This window comes from Neodiprion lecontei, chromosome 2 (assembly GCF_021901455.1).
Source record: "Neodiprion lecontei isolate iyNeoLeco1 chromosome 2, iyNeoLeco1.1, whole genome shotgun sequence".
Classification (NCBI taxonomy): domain Eukaryota; kingdom Metazoa; phylum Arthropoda; class Insecta; order Hymenoptera; family Diprionidae; genus Neodiprion; species Neodiprion lecontei.
This window is the reverse complement of record NC_060261.1, coordinates 29,040,048-29,053,005: the sequence shown is the minus strand read 5'-3', so window position 1 is coordinate 29,053,005 and position 12,958 is coordinate 29,040,048. Positions and strand designations below refer to the sequence as shown.

General features: G+C 37.8%; 4 protein-coding genes across 4 annotated transcripts; all 4 read left to right on the top strand.

Moving 5' to 3' along the window:
- The first annotated feature begins 227 nt into the window (after window positions 1–227).
- LOC107223701 (neuropeptide-like protein 31) lies at window positions 228–2,310 on the top strand. Its single transcript, XM_015663474.2, has 2 exons — window positions 228–384; window positions 1,933–2,310. The coding sequence occupies exons 1-2, from the start codon at window positions 327–329 to the stop codon at window positions 2,187–2,189; spliced, it is 315 nt and encodes a 104-aa protein (XP_015518960.1). The 5' UTR covers window positions 228–326; the 3' UTR covers window positions 2,190–2,310.
- A 2,833-nt stretch (window positions 2,311–5,143) lies between these two features.
- LOC107225798 (34 kDa spicule matrix protein-like) lies at window positions 5,144–6,472 on the top strand. Its single transcript, XM_046732902.1, has 2 exons — window positions 5,144–5,291; window positions 5,698–6,472. Exons 1-2 carry the CDS (start codon window positions 5,237–5,239, stop codon window positions 6,288–6,290), a joined length of 648 nt encoding a protein of 215 aa, XP_046588858.1. The 5' UTR covers window positions 5,144–5,236; the 3' UTR covers window positions 6,291–6,472.
- Window positions 6,473–7,220: 748 nt separating this feature from the next.
- LOC107225818 (holotricin-3-like) lies at window positions 7,221–7,874 on the top strand. Its single transcript, XM_015666404.2, has 2 exons — window positions 7,221–7,370; window positions 7,584–7,874. Exons 1-2 carry the CDS (start codon window positions 7,316–7,318, stop codon window positions 7,775–7,777), a joined length of 249 nt encoding a protein of 82 aa, XP_015521890.2. The 5' UTR covers window positions 7,221–7,315; the 3' UTR covers window positions 7,778–7,874.
- Window positions 7,875–10,260: 2,386 nt separating this feature from the next.
- LOC107225800 (spidroin-1) lies at window positions 10,261–11,742 on the top strand. The gene is made up of 2 exons (XM_046732899.1): window positions 10,261–10,410; window positions 10,818–11,742. The coding sequence occupies exons 1-2, from the start codon at window positions 10,356–10,358 to the stop codon at window positions 11,558–11,560; spliced, it is 798 nt and encodes a 265-aa protein (XP_046588855.1). The 5' UTR covers window positions 10,261–10,355; the 3' UTR covers window positions 11,561–11,742.
- Window positions 11,743–12,958: the final 1,216 nt, after the last annotated feature.

Genomic DNA, 12,958 nt, shown 5'->3' with positions numbered 1-12,958 from the left:
CTGGGAGCGCGCTTCCTTTCGATTCTGGTGAGAACGACATTTACACGGATAATCGAATGGACGAGGAGAGGGTCATTAATTTCTACGCGGAGTACCCCATTAAGTGGGACGAGCTGTCAGAGGTGGAATTAACGTGAATAATAGAACACGTAAAACCCCAACCTGTTTCTGGCCCACCTGAAGGGGATCTATTCGTAAGTAAGCGCGGAAGAGACGGACCTATAAAAAGCAGTGTCCATCGGGTAACCATCACCAGATCGAATCAGTTGATCGTACCGATTCAACCCTTTTCCTTCGTCCGACGAAAATCTACAAACTACTCCAAGATGATCAAGGCAGTGCTTGTCCTCGTCGTTGCTCTCGTGGCCGTCGCCTCAGCCTTCCGTAAGTTCGCATCGGAACAAATTCTAATAAAAAGTTTCGTTTTCTAAGAGATATAACCAAAATTGTCAAAGTTTTTCGTATATAATCGACGAGAATTTATTCGTATTTTATTTTGCTGACTAAATTACGGTTCGTCGATATTACATTGTTTGAAAACAATTTGATTTTTTTTTCAAACTTGCGTGATGCAATGAAGCTTGATTTTTTGTTGTGTGATTGTTGGATTGGTTTAGTGTATAGTCCATAAGTCAAACAACATTCACGGTTATCAAATATCGCTATAATAATCAATGAAAAGTATTCATTTTGTATTTTATGTTGTTGTTTGGTCCCTGAAAAAATCGTTTTCGCTTCAATAACCAGACGGTTCTCTACGCGATGAATGTTTCATACATAAATCACATCGTTATGTAACTCATAAATCATACGGTGAAGATTTTTTTTTAAAAAACTCCAACTGTGTTAATCAAAAATTGATATTTTTATTCGAGTAAATAGAAAAAAGAAAAAAAAAATTCGCCTAAATAGATAAACCTTGAATATGATATCATTTACTATTTTTTACAGTCCTTTTTAATGTATAAATGTACATACACAGTAAACGGGAATCGTATTTCTTTTGTATGAAATCTCTTTTCATTCTCTAAAAAATTTTATTACGGTTATCGAGAACGTTTATATTTCGCAAGCGAATAATTATACCTTTTCATTGAATACCGTGGGATCAATAAGCAGGAAAAAATCGCATAATTATAAACTATTCGTTTACTCGTGACGCGTGATTCGCGCACCAATTCGCCTGAGTAAATAATATGACTCTTTGCTCACCGGCTTATGATCGTCAGCAGCTACAAATATTGAAATTTTTATTTCCTCTTTTACTCTTTACTGGCACAATTTGCACAAGCGTGCTAAAATTATCCTACTGCAGACTGCGTAATCAATGAAATGAAAAATTCTGCTTCACCTTCGCTCGAGGTTTTTCATTCAACACTTTGAAAAATTATTGTATTTCATCTGCGGGATGGAGATTTTTTCACTTCTACAAGCTGTGACTATACGACGTAACGAAGAACTTTTCAGTTAGATTTAGAGAATTCAAGTCGATGTAATAAAATTAACTCGTAATTGGCTGTCGATGAAATGTTTAACCGACCTTAGGTAGTAATATACACGGTAGAATTTTTAACTGCTTCAAATCAATTTCTTTCCATTCGAATAAATTCATGATTTTTTTTTTTTTTTTTTGATTTTTTACAAACTATATTCTTGGTGACTTGCAATTAGTTCATTCACGTGAATGTGAGAAAATATTTTAATTCAATGACAACAATTCGTCATTTCGTAGCCACTCGGGAAGATCTCACGAAGTCAAATAAATCCAAAATTTGAGACTGATTATTCACGAAATCGAGTAAATTTAAATCACTTATCATCCTTCGAATCCAGCAAGTATTTTTTCAGTGTATGTTTGAGCGTGACTAAGTACAGAATGTTCACGGGAGTTTGATGGGATCATGTTTGACACTGTTTTCTTTGCTTTTTTAGCTCACGGAGGTGGATTTAACCAGGGTGGATACAACCAGGGTGGCTTTGGAGGATTCGGTGGAAACGGAGGATACTCGTACAACCAGGGCCAGGGATACGAAGGATACAACAGAGGATTGTACCCAGGATTCGGAGGATACAACCAAGGATTCGGAGGATACGGAGGATACAACCAAGGAATCGGAGGATACGGAGGATACAACCAAGGAATCGGAGGATACCAGCAAGGATACAGCCAGAGAGGATACTACTATTAAACATCCCCCATGGCCGCTGATCTGAACACGACAATTTCCGGTCATTCGGAGACGAAACTTTAAAACCTGATAATATAACGAATAAAATGAATTTCATACAATAAACAAGCAATTGCCGAAACGTCGTTTGGAGTGAATTTTTTCATCATATTGCTAAAACCAACGTGAAGAACCATTCTGTCACGATTTTTAATTGATCTCACACTTTGTCGGAATATTAGAAATAGTTGATTTTCGATTATGGCTGGTATATTCGACAGATTGAAACGGGTGGGGTGATTATTGTTTGGTTTTGTCAGCCAAATCAGCAGATCTAGCAGTGAAATAACTTACAAATACTCAAAAGAAAAGAAGACGATCCAGACGATTGCGTAATTAGATGTGGGAGAAATAAATAAAGGTCGATGAATAAAAGAGAATCACATTGAATTTTCGGAAATGCGGAAAACTATTTTATAAAATTTTACTATGCCGAGTAGAAATACAAAAAAGTTGATATGTTGGTCAAGTGTGGAAAATTCGATATGTTTCGGCTTGCTTTATTCTTATTTTGGTTTTCCGTACTTCGACTTTTCTGCATTTCAAGTTTTCTGTACTTCAGCATTCTGCATTTTGAAATTCAATGAAATTGATGTTCGCGTTTTCGAAAATTTTAATACTGAGATTCTGGTCTTTTTTTTTACTCTTTCAACTTTGAACTTGATTTGAAGAAACGATAATAATCATTGTTTATTATCGATTAATAATTATCGATAATGATTAGCGACAGCAATCATTGCTTTTCGGTATTAACGTTACATTTTCGGGCGGTTTGACACTCTGAAAATTGATCGGCTGTATAAGTCATTCTATGATCGTCAAAGAAGACAATTCCTACAAATATTTACATATTCCCAACTTTCTCTGGAATATTTGGATTGAACAAAATCATTACATAAGTCAGGGAAAACTGCTTTCGTTTTACCATCTAACATAAAAGTAAACATCTTTTTAGATTCTCAAATGAAGAATTCGAATATTTAAATCGAACAAAATAGCTATATAGTCTTACCTCATTTATTGCACAAAAATTGAAATGTCTTCAAAACGAGTTAGACAAACGACTATTCGGGAATTGAATATTCGAAGGATTCTAAACCAATTGCAAATTACATCATTAGGCTTTTTAATTGTCTATAAAAAAGGCAAGAATAATTTTCTATGTCAATTCGAACTATATTTGCAGAAACAAATTGAGTGTGCTTAGTGCGTAAATTTAGAAATCGGAAGGGATAAAACGGGCATAGAAAGTTATCATTGCAGTTCAGAGATTGGACGCACTTTGCTGGATGTGTATAGATTAGACTGGGCCAAAAAAATTGACAATTTTTTTTTTTGAAAAATATATTGAGAACATCATTCAGTATGGCAAAACAAAAATTTCATGAAATTTTAAGCCCTTAATATTAACTTTAAGAGGTCTATCATCGCTATTTTTGATTTTTAGTCATAATTTGATGTTTTACGTCAGAACTGTCGAAATATTGAAGTGAAAAAATTTATGTTCACTTATCCCTTTATAAAATTAAATTCCCTACAAAAAAGGTCTGATTATAGATTTTTGTCAGACAAGCGGTTTCCGAGTAATTAAGCTTAATAAATTGATATAATTTCTCGATTTGACTTTTTTAATTTGGAATTTCGTGACTAACGAATCGATGAATGTATAAAAAAGATCATGACAGATTCTTAAAGGAAATTTAATGTTCTACATAAAAGATCTCTTAATATTTTTGCCTCAATTTAATTTTTCAAAAGTTATTCTCAATTAAAATTAAAGAAAAACTTGAAATATAATGAAAGTTGTATCCAAGACGAATCCATCGATCGCATTCTTTGCATTTATACAACCTTCCAGCTCCGAGATAATAATGAGCAACGTTTGACTGTTGAGAATTTAGAAACGGGACCCAAAAAATTTGGAAAAAAATCGGATAAGGTAATTTTACGTAGTATAAGAAAATCGAAAATATCGAGGTCTGGAGATTGCCGAATGCACGTGGTAAGACTCATGAACAAATAATTCAGGATTCACCTTTTGAAAAACTTTCAAAGTTTGGAAATGACAAAATATTCACAAGACAATTTATGTGCAATTGATTCGGCTGACCATGCACTCAGAAAAATGATTCATTTGAATAGACCTCATCCCTACACGTACATTTCCGGTAAATAATAAACCGCCTGCATTTATGCAATTCAGTTTACATTTCAACTGAATCCGCCTGCATTTCGGCAACTGAGAGTACATTCTACCGATCGTTATTTGTTTCACTGTTCACGATTGGCCGACTCTTCACTTTTTTCGAATTCGAGAGGATTCAAAATTTTTCATCGATTATTCAAGGAATTGCAATTTTGGTGTCATCAATAAAAATATTTCACCGAGAACTTAATTGAAACCAAATAACTACGTAATTGATGCCTTCAGTAAATATGGTGAAGCTTTTGTCAGACAGAAGCATCGTGAAAATGGAATTATCCACGGTTCGTTTTTCGTTACTGTCAATTTCTCATCTCTTTTTATTTCACGGCTCAAAATCAGTTACGACTTATAATCGCTTCGTTGGGAGTTTAACACGATGATGCAACGGCATCAAAATTCGTGATGTTCCTGAAGCTCAATGCTAGTTCAGTGCTAGGAGAAATTCCAAGCCTGTAACCGAGTTTGGAAAGCTCGATACGATCTCTTATAGATCGTAGTATAGATAAGAATAGGTAGGATTTAATTACTGATATAATCTGAATCGGAATAATTTTGGAAGGATTGCAATAAGAGTGGTCATTTTAGATTGTATCAAAAACTGGCGGTTGGTTGAATTAGAAATTCAAAAACTCGACATCTTGCATATCGTTGCCGGACCTCAACGTTGGAAGTGGTAAGAACGGTAAGTATAAAACCCTCGATGCTCTGCTAAAGTGTCATCAGATCGAAGCATCACGTCAACGATCATCCATCGAGTTACAGTTTCGAGTTTGGAATCGCATCGTTGAACGTGATTTTCAAGATGATCAAGACCGCGACGATTTTACTCGCTCTCGCGATGTGCGCTACAGCCTCGTGTAAGTTCTCGTCATCTTTCATCGATTCGATCGTTGCCTCATCAATATACTTAGCTGCATCGTATTCCATAATTTCATGCTGGCCATTATTAAAATATCAAAATTCGGGCTTAGTGTTCCACAGAGCTGCTTCAAACTCTGGAAAGAGAACAGCGTTTGCTTTCTTTCCAAGCTCGAGACAGAATCGTGAAATCATTCTACTTTTGACCAACATTTTTCGGCAAAGTAAAATTGTTTAAAAGTACGCACGGAACTCCAAATGTCTTGCATCGTCAATTGTAAAAAAATCGTATTCGCATATCAAACACATTCAGCTGGAGACACTTTGACCTCCTTCACCCTAGGCCTAAATTTGTCCCTTAAGAACAATTACTTGTCGACTTACTTCACACGTTGTTTCTTTCAGTCCAGAGAGGATCCAACGGCGGTCAACAAGGAGGCAGATGGTCCCAAGGTGGACGACAAGAAGGATTCGGTGGTTGGCAGCAGAGAGGAATCGGCGGACAGGGAGAATCCCGTTGGCAGCAAGGAGGAATCGGCGGAGTACAGGCAGGAATCGGTGAACAAGGAGGATTCGGTGGACAGCAAGGAGGATTCGGTGGTTGGCAGCAGAGAGGATTTGGAGGACCGGGAGAATCTGGCTCGCAGCAGGGAGGAATCGGTGGAGCGCAGGCAGGAATTGGCGAACAAGCAGGATTCGGTGGACAGCAAGGAGGATTCGGTGGTTGGCAGCAGAGAGGATTTGGAGGACAGGGAGAATCTGGTTGGCAGCAAGGAGGAATCGGTGAACAAGGTGTAGGATTCGGTGGACAGCAAGCAGGATTCGGTGGAAAACAAGGAGGATTCATTGTTCAGCAAGTTGGACTTGGTGGCCAAGAAGCGGGATCCAGTGGATTGGAATCATTCGGTAGACAGCAGGGAGGATTCGGTTGGCAGCAAGAAGGACTTGCTGGACAGAGAGGAGGGTTTGGCAGACAGCACGGCAGATATTTGTACTAGAATCGTTGAGATGGTGGCTGACAACATGGATTAATGTACGGGAAATGGTCTTTATTGTTTTAGCATATACGAAGACAACCAAATTTTGCTGTCAATTATTGCTCGCCCTTTTTCTCGATGTATAATCGAACTGAAAGAGAAAATGGGATTACAGTAATACATAATTATGGATTTAGCACAAAGCACCCTGTTTCGTCAACGTATTCCTTCACCTTCACCTCAATATTTTATTATTCCCTTCTGTCGTTACATTAACACGAACTCGAATACAAAATTTTGTGATTCAAACTAACTATTTAAATCTTAATATTCGATTAAAAGTCAACTGTGTCATGCAGTCTCAGACTTTTGGTAGATCAGGCCGCGTCAAACATTTGTAGTACAAGAAAGAAAAAAAACTTCGGTGAGAACAACTATGAAATCCATAGAAGAATTAATTCGAATAACCACGTTGTGAAAATGTGTCGTAATTACAACGTACTTCGGTCTGTTGATATGAATTTACTTTTTTAGTTCTTCTTCCATTTTTCTTGCCAAACTATCCTTGAATACGGCGTGAATAGCGTCAGTACATTGATTTAAAGAAAAATTCTTCTAGCTCACGACTCACTCTTCTTAATACAAATTACTGGAATCTCTTGCGAAGGTGAGTTTCTGAGAACTAATAATCGGCAAAGTGTCAAGTGGATGTTCAAATAACGATACAATAATAAAATTATTCTTTCGTGAAAATATAGTAAATTCTGTGGAATATATTATCTCACCGTTAACCGCAAGTATTCGATCAGCGAATCTATACAGTTATAGCTGCTGAACAAACGGCTGTTTGTGCTAGGCGCGAAAAGTTATCGCTCGTTTAATTTCCGCACATTACCATCGGGCTTGGAGTTCGGAAGGGGGCAAGACGACAAGTATAAAACCTCGAACGTACTGCCAAAGATTCAGTACCAAATATAAACGTACCTACATACGTTACATCGCGTCTTGCGCAGTTTAAACTCACGTAATCGATTAAAATTATCAAGATGATCAAAACCGTCACGATTCTACTCGCCCTTGCCTTGATTGCAACTGCAATGCGTAAGTAATTTTCGCCTTTTTTCGTCAAATCCCAAGTACCCAAGTTTGGTTTCATAAAACGTAATCCAATAGAATATTGTAATACGTTATACATTAAAAAACGTTACCAGAAATTGATTTTTCGAATTGAGATCTCCGTTAGAAGAGGAACGTTTAATTCTTTTTCACGTGAAAGTGAAACGTGAACTCACTTTTTCCATCCCTTAAAATTAGCCCAATTCGGGATCGGTTTCGGAGGCGTTGGTGGATTTGGAGGAAGTCAGGGTGGTTACGGTCGGCAACAAGGCGGTGGATTTGGCAGACAACAGGGTGGAGGATTCGGTGGGCAGAGTGGGCAGCAAGGAGGATACGGGGGAGGTTTTGGAGGAGGATACGGCGGACTGCAAGGTGGAGGATACTCCCATTAAATCGCCGTTCGTGGGGCCGGATGCGGGAGCATTAAATTAAAAACCGTTGTGTAATTGCTGTATTGGAAGAAAGCATGTAATAAATGGTTTAAAACAAGTCGTTATTTCTTACTTCTCTTGTGACAATGAACTGAACGATAGAAAATACATCTATAGTTTGGATTAATTTCGCCTAATTTAAAAGGCCTGTAACCAGATTGACAGATTGGTAAGCAAAACAGCGAGTGTCAAGTATCGAGTGGCTATCAGCGATCGGGATATCAATGAATTAACAATAGATAGGAAATCATTCCAACTATGGATAGTGGATAGTTGTGTGAAAATTGGAGAAGGTGGAATACAGAGTATTTTTACAATCGTTGAAAAAAAATGACGGGCACAGTTATATCAATGCTTGATCGATTAATTACTTATAATGCAAAATAACAAGCGTGAAAAATAACATGTAGACAAAATGGCGATTTTAGTGTGAACATTTTTGGGTTCCTTTTGATTATTACAATGCTTCTAAGATTAATAATCAGGTAAATTAAAATATCGATTCAGCGTTATTTTCTACCATCGCTTGAAGATCGAGTTTAAATAATTAGCTTCTCATCTGAACCCGGTCAAATGAAAAACACCTTCAAAACAACCAAAGCTTATCTCATACCCCTAATTATTGGATTCGTCATTATTCATGCATACTTGTCTTTCAAATTATCAATTATTGAGTATATTTGATTAACTTTGGCAACTACAAAGCGAAAAGTTAAACACACCTGCGTTCTACTTGGAGTTCGTGCGAAATAAAATAAAAAGTTTCGCTATGCTTGAGCTTAGTTGAAATGAAAAACGTAGTATTCGTTAATTAATGCTTAAACAGTCCAGAGACGCGCACACTGGTCTGGAAGTTGTTGGAATAGCGGCATATAAAGCATATTTGTACGACCTAATTAGTCATTGACAAAGATGCCAATAAAATGTGTTGATAACAAGTTTTTTCAAATCAACGATACTGAGTCCTACCGGAAACATGTTACACATTATTGAAACGAAGCTTAGGGGGGCGGAAGGAGGTCTCACAATAAGTATAAAACACCGCAGGAATCGCTGTTGAAATATTATTAAATCAAAAATTTTGTCAAAGCTTATCGACTTCACTGCTCTTCGAAATTATATCGCGTTTACAATGTTCAAGAGCGTTACGATTCTGTTCATACTCGTGCTGATCGCTGCTGCAACCCGTAAGTTTGTATCATTCATCACAGAACCTTCAAATCTTCCAGGTTTTCTTCAAATGAATAAAACCATTGCATGTAAAAATGAATTGTTAACGCAAAAGTTATATCATGTCGAACACGAGTTATTACAGTTACCCACTTAGTAAGACTAAAACTGTTTGTGCAAGTATTCTGGTAATGACTCGTCAACTCACTTTTCTTACTTCTTAGCTTTGTACGGACCGCAAAACGGTTACGGTAGTCAACGTCAGGGAGGACTAGGATTTGACGGTCGACATCAAGGAGGAAGATTTGGAGGTGGATTTTATGGAGGGGGGATATGGTCGTTGATGTAGCGGTTGATAAGACGGTTCTGAAGACGAAAAATTGATTGAGTCATTGAAAAAATGATGATAAAATATGGAGCGTCAGATATTTCAGTATTTATTCTAGATTGTGTTAAAATAATAAACTGAAAGATAGAATAATATATTTTATATAAAAAAAACTCATTGATTGTTTTTTTTTTCTCCTCTTCAGTTTCCCCATTTATATTCATTTTCAATGTCAACTGACCGTAACGTTGGTTCTAGGAAAGGAATATGGATGATTATTTCTTGTAGGCTTGAATATAATCAGATGATCTGTTCTTAATCCGAGAATGATTCCTTTTTGTTGTTCTAATTCCTCGCTCTTCGCACCGTCCGCTAATTGTTTGCTTATCACCAGTGTTTGAAGTCCAATAAAATTGGAGTGCGAATATGAGGTGATAAAATATTTTTTATTCACATATATCTATGTGTTAAAGTTCTCGTTTAGCAATTTCCGAAGTAATCGAAAATTTTGGAATAGTTGAAGCGGTACCGAAGTAGTCAGCACCCAAAAATGATGGCCGGCCAATAGGTCGAGTTGTAGATGTAACATATTATGACATTTCGGAAGTGAATTATGAAAACCGAATTACCGATAAAAGTATTCTTCGTGAATTTCATGCTGGGAGAAATCCGAAGTATATATAACCGAATTTCGAAGGTTAGATAGGATCTTCGATCATTTAAAACGAGACGGAAAGTTAGAAAGTTGACGCAATTTGGCTGCCGATATAATCTATATTGGATTAAACTAGTCAAGCTTACCAAGGAGACGTGGTCATTTCAGATTGTATCAAAAACGAGCTGCTAGGTGTTTGAAAGATTCGTAAACCTTGATGTGCTACAAATTCCAGTTAATTTTTTACTTCGGGAGGGGTAAGAACGGTAAGTATAAAACCCTCGATGCTCTGCTAAAGTGTCATCAGATCGAAGCATCACGTCAACGATCATCCATCGAGTTACAGTTTCGAGTTTGGAATCGCATCGTTGAACGTGATTTTCAAGATGATCAAGACCGCGACGATTTTACTCGCTATCGCGATGTGCGCTACAGCCTCGTGTAAGTTCTCGTCATCTTTCATCGATTCCCATGGTTGCCTCATCAATATTCTTAGCTGCATCGTATTCCATAATTTCATGCCGGCCATTATTAAAATATCAAAATTCGGGCTTAGTGTTCCACAGAGCTGCTTCAAACTCTGGAAAGAGAACAGCGTTTGCTTTCTTTCCAAGTTCGAGACAGAATCGTGAAATCATTCTACTTTTGACCAAAATTTTTCGGCAAAGTAAAATTGTTTAAAAGTACGCACGGAACTCCAAATGTCTTGCATCGTCAATTGTAAGAAAATCGTATTCGCATATCAAACACATTCAGCTGGAGAAACTTTGACCTCCTTCACCCTAGGCCTAAATTTGTCCCTTAAGAACAATTACTCGTCGACTTACTTCACGCGTTGTTCCTTTCAGTCCAGAGAGGATCCAACGGTGGACAACAAGGAGGTAGATGGTCCCAAGGTGGACGACAAGAAGGATTCGGTGGTTGGCAGCAGAGAGGAATCGGCGGACAGGGAGAATCCCGTTGGCAGCAAGGAGGAATCGGCGGAGCGCAGGCAGGAATCGGTGAACAAGGAGGATTCGGTGGACAGCAAGGAGGATTCGGTGGTTGGCAGCAGAGAGGATTTGGAGGACAGGGAGAATCTGGCTGGCAGCAGGGAGGAATCGGTGGAGCGCAGGCAGGAATCGGTGAACAAGGAGGATTCGGTGGACAGCAAGGAGGATTCGGTGGTTGGCAGCAGAGAGGATTTGGCGGACAGGGAGAATCCCGTTGGCAGCAGGGAGGAATCGGTGGAGCGCAGGCAGGAATTGGCGAACAAGCAGGATTTGGTGGACAGCAAGGAGGGTTCCGTGGAAAAGTTGGAGGATTCGGCGGACAAGGAGAATCTCGTTGGCAGCAAGGAGCAATTGGTGGAGCGCAAGCGGGAATCGGTGAACAAGTTGTAGGATTTGGAGGACAGCAAGGAGCATTCGGTGGGAAACAAGGAGGAATCGATGCCCAGCAAGTTGGCTTCGGTGAACAGGAAGTAGCATTTGGAGGAATAGGAGGACTAGGAGGACTAGGTGGACTAGGAGGATTCGGCAGACAGCACGGAGGACTTGGTGGTAGACAGCAGGCAGGTTTCGGTGGACGGAATGCCGGATATGCGTACTAGGATCGTTAGGATTATTGCGCCGATTGAAAAAAGGCAAATGGTGTTAGCTGTCTGATTGGCATGTATGACGATAATCAAATTTCGCTATTTATATTCACTCGCTCTTCCTCTCTTCATGTACAAAATGTATTGAACTGAAAAAGAAGGAAACTGAAATAATATGTAATCGTAGATCCAACGTAGTGCACTGTGTTTTATTATATTGACGCATTGTTTTACCCTGCTCTTTCCTTATCCATTTTACTAGTTTGTCATTACATGAGGACGCAGTCAACTGCAATATTTGAATATGCAGAATGGCAGTTAATTAGCAGAAAATAATCTCAGAAACCTTGGGGAAAATCAGGCCATGTCTGAAATGTGCCTTACAAAAAAATAAAAAAAACCTATAACGAAAGAGTCTATATAAAAATTTATTCTGAGAACAACATTACGAAAATGTATCGTTATTGCAGATCATCGGATAACAAGCCACGTTTCTTTCAATGCATTTGCTCTATTTTTATTTCTACAATATCAACCAAATTGTTATTGAACACGGTATTAATGGTGTACTTGCACAATATATTGAATGAAGAAAATATTCATGTCATCCTTTTTGAGTAAACTTACAATTGCGAGAAATGTCAAGAGGGAGATTAAATAACCAGGGTTTAGGCAAAAAGAAATGTTCCATGAGAATTCTGTGAAATAGATTATCTCACTATCAACCGCGTGATTCGCACAGAGATTAGACTTCCGGTGGGGACAAAACAACAAGCATAAAACCTCAAAGTTTTTATCATAATCAACCCTCAAGGATATTTAAATCCGCAAAAGTTGTTCCAAGGTAATTTTTTCGTAAATTTGATTTTTTTTAGTTAACAATTGAAGTAAATTCCTTGTAATTAAACCTCTAGTATAGTTTATTGCTCAAATGACACCCCGCGGTAATTCATTCCAACACAATTTTCAGATATTGATAGTTGTTGGATGTTTTTTCAACATAAATTTCGACACCCTTTGACAATAAATTATAACAGAAAGTAAAAACGCATGACCAGCAGATATCGGGTTTTCGCATTGAGACGGTCATCAAAACGAGGTTCTCTGATTGTTTTTGTCACACATACTACAATGCGTATCCGAATGAATAAAAGTGTGTTTCGACTAACTCCTAATTTCTTATTTTCACTATAATAATTGTAAAGTAATCAATGAGAGAAGCACATTGTTTTATCTGTCTGTACGAGAAATAAAACGCCTTTAGAAAAACTAATATGGTTGACCTCAGACTTGTAATGTTATGCATCATTGACATTTATGTACACCTTTTAGATCGTAATATATCCATATTAATGACATATTTAACCAGCATTACGAAGACGGCGTCATATTTGGTAACTGCAGACCAAAAAG